Genomic DNA, 2,420 nt, shown 5'->3' on the forward strand with positions numbered 1-2,420 from the left:
TCGTCCCCTTCTTCTCTTGCCCTCCATCTTTCCCAGCATCAGGCTCTTCTCCAGGGAGTCCTTCCTTCTCATTAGGTGGCCAAAGTACTTGAGTTTCAACTTCAGGATCTGGCCTTCTAAAGAGCAGTCGGGGTTGATCTCCTCTAGGACTGACCGGTTGGATCGCCTTGCAGTCCAGGGGACTCGCAGGAGTCTTCTCTAGCACCACAGTTCAAAGGCCTCCATTCTTTGGCGCTCAGCCTTTCTTATCGTCCAACTTTCACAGCCATACATTGCAACTGGGAAAACCAAAGCCCAATTTTCTTTTCTTTTCTTTTTAAAAAATGTGAACTAGTTCAAAGAAAGCGGTGATCATATTCCACAGATGCTCCATTAGAAAACATCGAAGGCTGTCAATTTCATTTCCGTGTTAATCTTTCCTACGGAAAAGTGCCAGGAACAAAATCGATGGCACACTCATGGATGGAGCTGATCAGTATCCATGGGATATGGTTAAAAAAAAAAAATCAAGATGGCAGCCGAGCTTTTTATACCATCTTGACTTTTTTTTAAAACTCTCTAGATCAGTGGTTCTCAACCTGTGGGTTGGGACCCCATTTGGGGTCGATCGACCATTTCATGGGTGTCGCCAAGCAAGGCTGTCCGCCATTTTTTTTTGTCCGCCATTTTTTTTGTCCGCCATTTTTTCCCCTTTTCCAGCGGGTGCCTTACCTCCCTTGGGCTGGGCCAGCTGGTGGTCGGCCTGCTCCGTCTCTGCCGCTTGCCAGCTACGCCTCGGCCGGCGCAGGGGGCGGAACCACGCATGCGCGGCGCTCCCGGGCAGGGAAAGTCCTCAATTTACGACCGGTTTAGTCCTCGACTTACGACCGGTTGGGGTCGCGGCATTAAAAAGGTTGAGAACCACTGCTCTAGATGCCCCGATACCCCCTGTGATATCATGACTGAATTATTTCGTAAGAGGGTCAAAGAAAAATAAATAAAGATGTTTGTTTATGTTTGTCATAAGGAAGGAGAGACAGTGGTTCAAAGAAGAACCACTGGTTAATTTGATTTTAGAACAGAAATTTGTGTATATTTATCGTGGTTTTTATTATCGCCTGTTTACCGCTCTGAGTCCCGTAAGGGAGATAGGGCGGTATATAAATTCAATAAATAATAAATAATAATAATAATAATAATAATAATATTCCTTCATTAAATGTAGTAAATTATGAGATCTAAGGAAAAATTGCATACTGTCTGCTCTAGCAACTCTCTGATTGATTGATTAATTAATTAATGAGCAAGAGTGCCTTTGCTTCCATTTTCAAAAGTTCACAAGTTCAAGAATAAATTCTATTCTGACGAAGACAAAATATCCATCTTAAAAGTTTGTTTTGAGGCAATCTAAAAGCTGAAACTAGACAACCCTAATTCCCTTTCAACAGAGCAGTGACGAAGCAGCTATTTATTATTTAGAATAAGTAAAGCCCTTTTAAAGACTTTTAGAGGAAAATTAAATTTTAAGTTAATTTTGTATAAAATTGCACCACCAAGGAGTGACGCTTTTCCCCCAAAGCCTATCAAACAGATTTGCGGGACAAGAAAAAGAGCAAGCAAGCAAGCAATGCACATTTAATATTACTTCCTTCGCCATTCACTGCAAATTGGTTATCACCCCAGGATTAACTTGATTTGAGGCAATTACTTTGATTTGCTGAAAACGTAGAGTCCCTCGGCTTTCCCGCTACACCCGAGTTTTCAAGTTTGCAATTCAACACCATCCCCTGCGTCAGACACATTAACTTCTGATTCAAGGTTTTTTCAAACATTCTTTTGCAGGAGAAGAATCTGCCAAGCGACAAAAAGACACACTTGCAATTCTAATCAGTGCGGAGCTGCCAGTTTTCAGTGACACCACATCAATAATCCCCAGTTAAAATGAAGGCCAACCGGAGCTGAGAAACTGACAAAGATGAGTCTTTGTGCGGAGGAGAATTCCTTACCGTTGTTACATAAAGTACTTTATGTGATTTTTCCCTTTTTTAAAAAAAAAAAATTGTACGCGCGGGTAGTTCTCAACTTACAACCGTTCTTTTAATGACCGTTACAGTGGCACTGAACAAGTGACTTAGGCCCGTTTTCACACTTACCATCCCTGTGTTCACACAAGCAAAATCCAGACGCCCGGCAACTGGTTCATATTTATGACGGTCGCAGTGTCCTGGGGGGGGAGTCACGCGATCCCCTTTTGCGACCTTCTGACAAGCAAAGTCAACGAGGGGATGCCGGATTCACTTAACAACCGGGTTACTAATTTAACAACGGCGGCGATTCACTTCGTAACCGTGGCAGGAAAGGTCGTAAAACGGGAGCCAAGCCCACTTAACCGATGCCTCGCTTAGCGATAGAAATTTTGGGCCCACTTGTGGCCGTAAAAT

General features: G+C 43.2%; 1 protein-coding gene across 1 annotated transcript in view; it reads right to left on the reverse strand.

The window, feature by feature from the left end:
* Nucleotides 1-372: 372 nt before the first annotated feature.
* LOC107298713 (conserved oligomeric Golgi complex subunit 5-like) overlaps nucleotides 373-2,420 on the reverse strand; it is a 15,759-nt gene continuing 13,711 nt past the window's right edge. The window contains exon 4 of the mRNA XM_015828090.1: nucleotides 373-419. Coding sequence (XP_015683576.1) covers nucleotides 373-419 — 47 coding nt within the window. The remainder of the gene's footprint in view (nucleotides 420-2,420) is intronic.

This window comes from Protobothrops mucrosquamatus, unplaced genomic scaffold (assembly GCF_001527695.2).
Source record: "Protobothrops mucrosquamatus isolate PMUCROS unplaced genomic scaffold, P.Mucros_1.0 scaffold4219, whole genome shotgun sequence".
NCBI classification, from domain to species: domain Eukaryota; kingdom Metazoa; phylum Chordata; class Lepidosauria; order Squamata; family Viperidae; genus Protobothrops; species Protobothrops mucrosquamatus.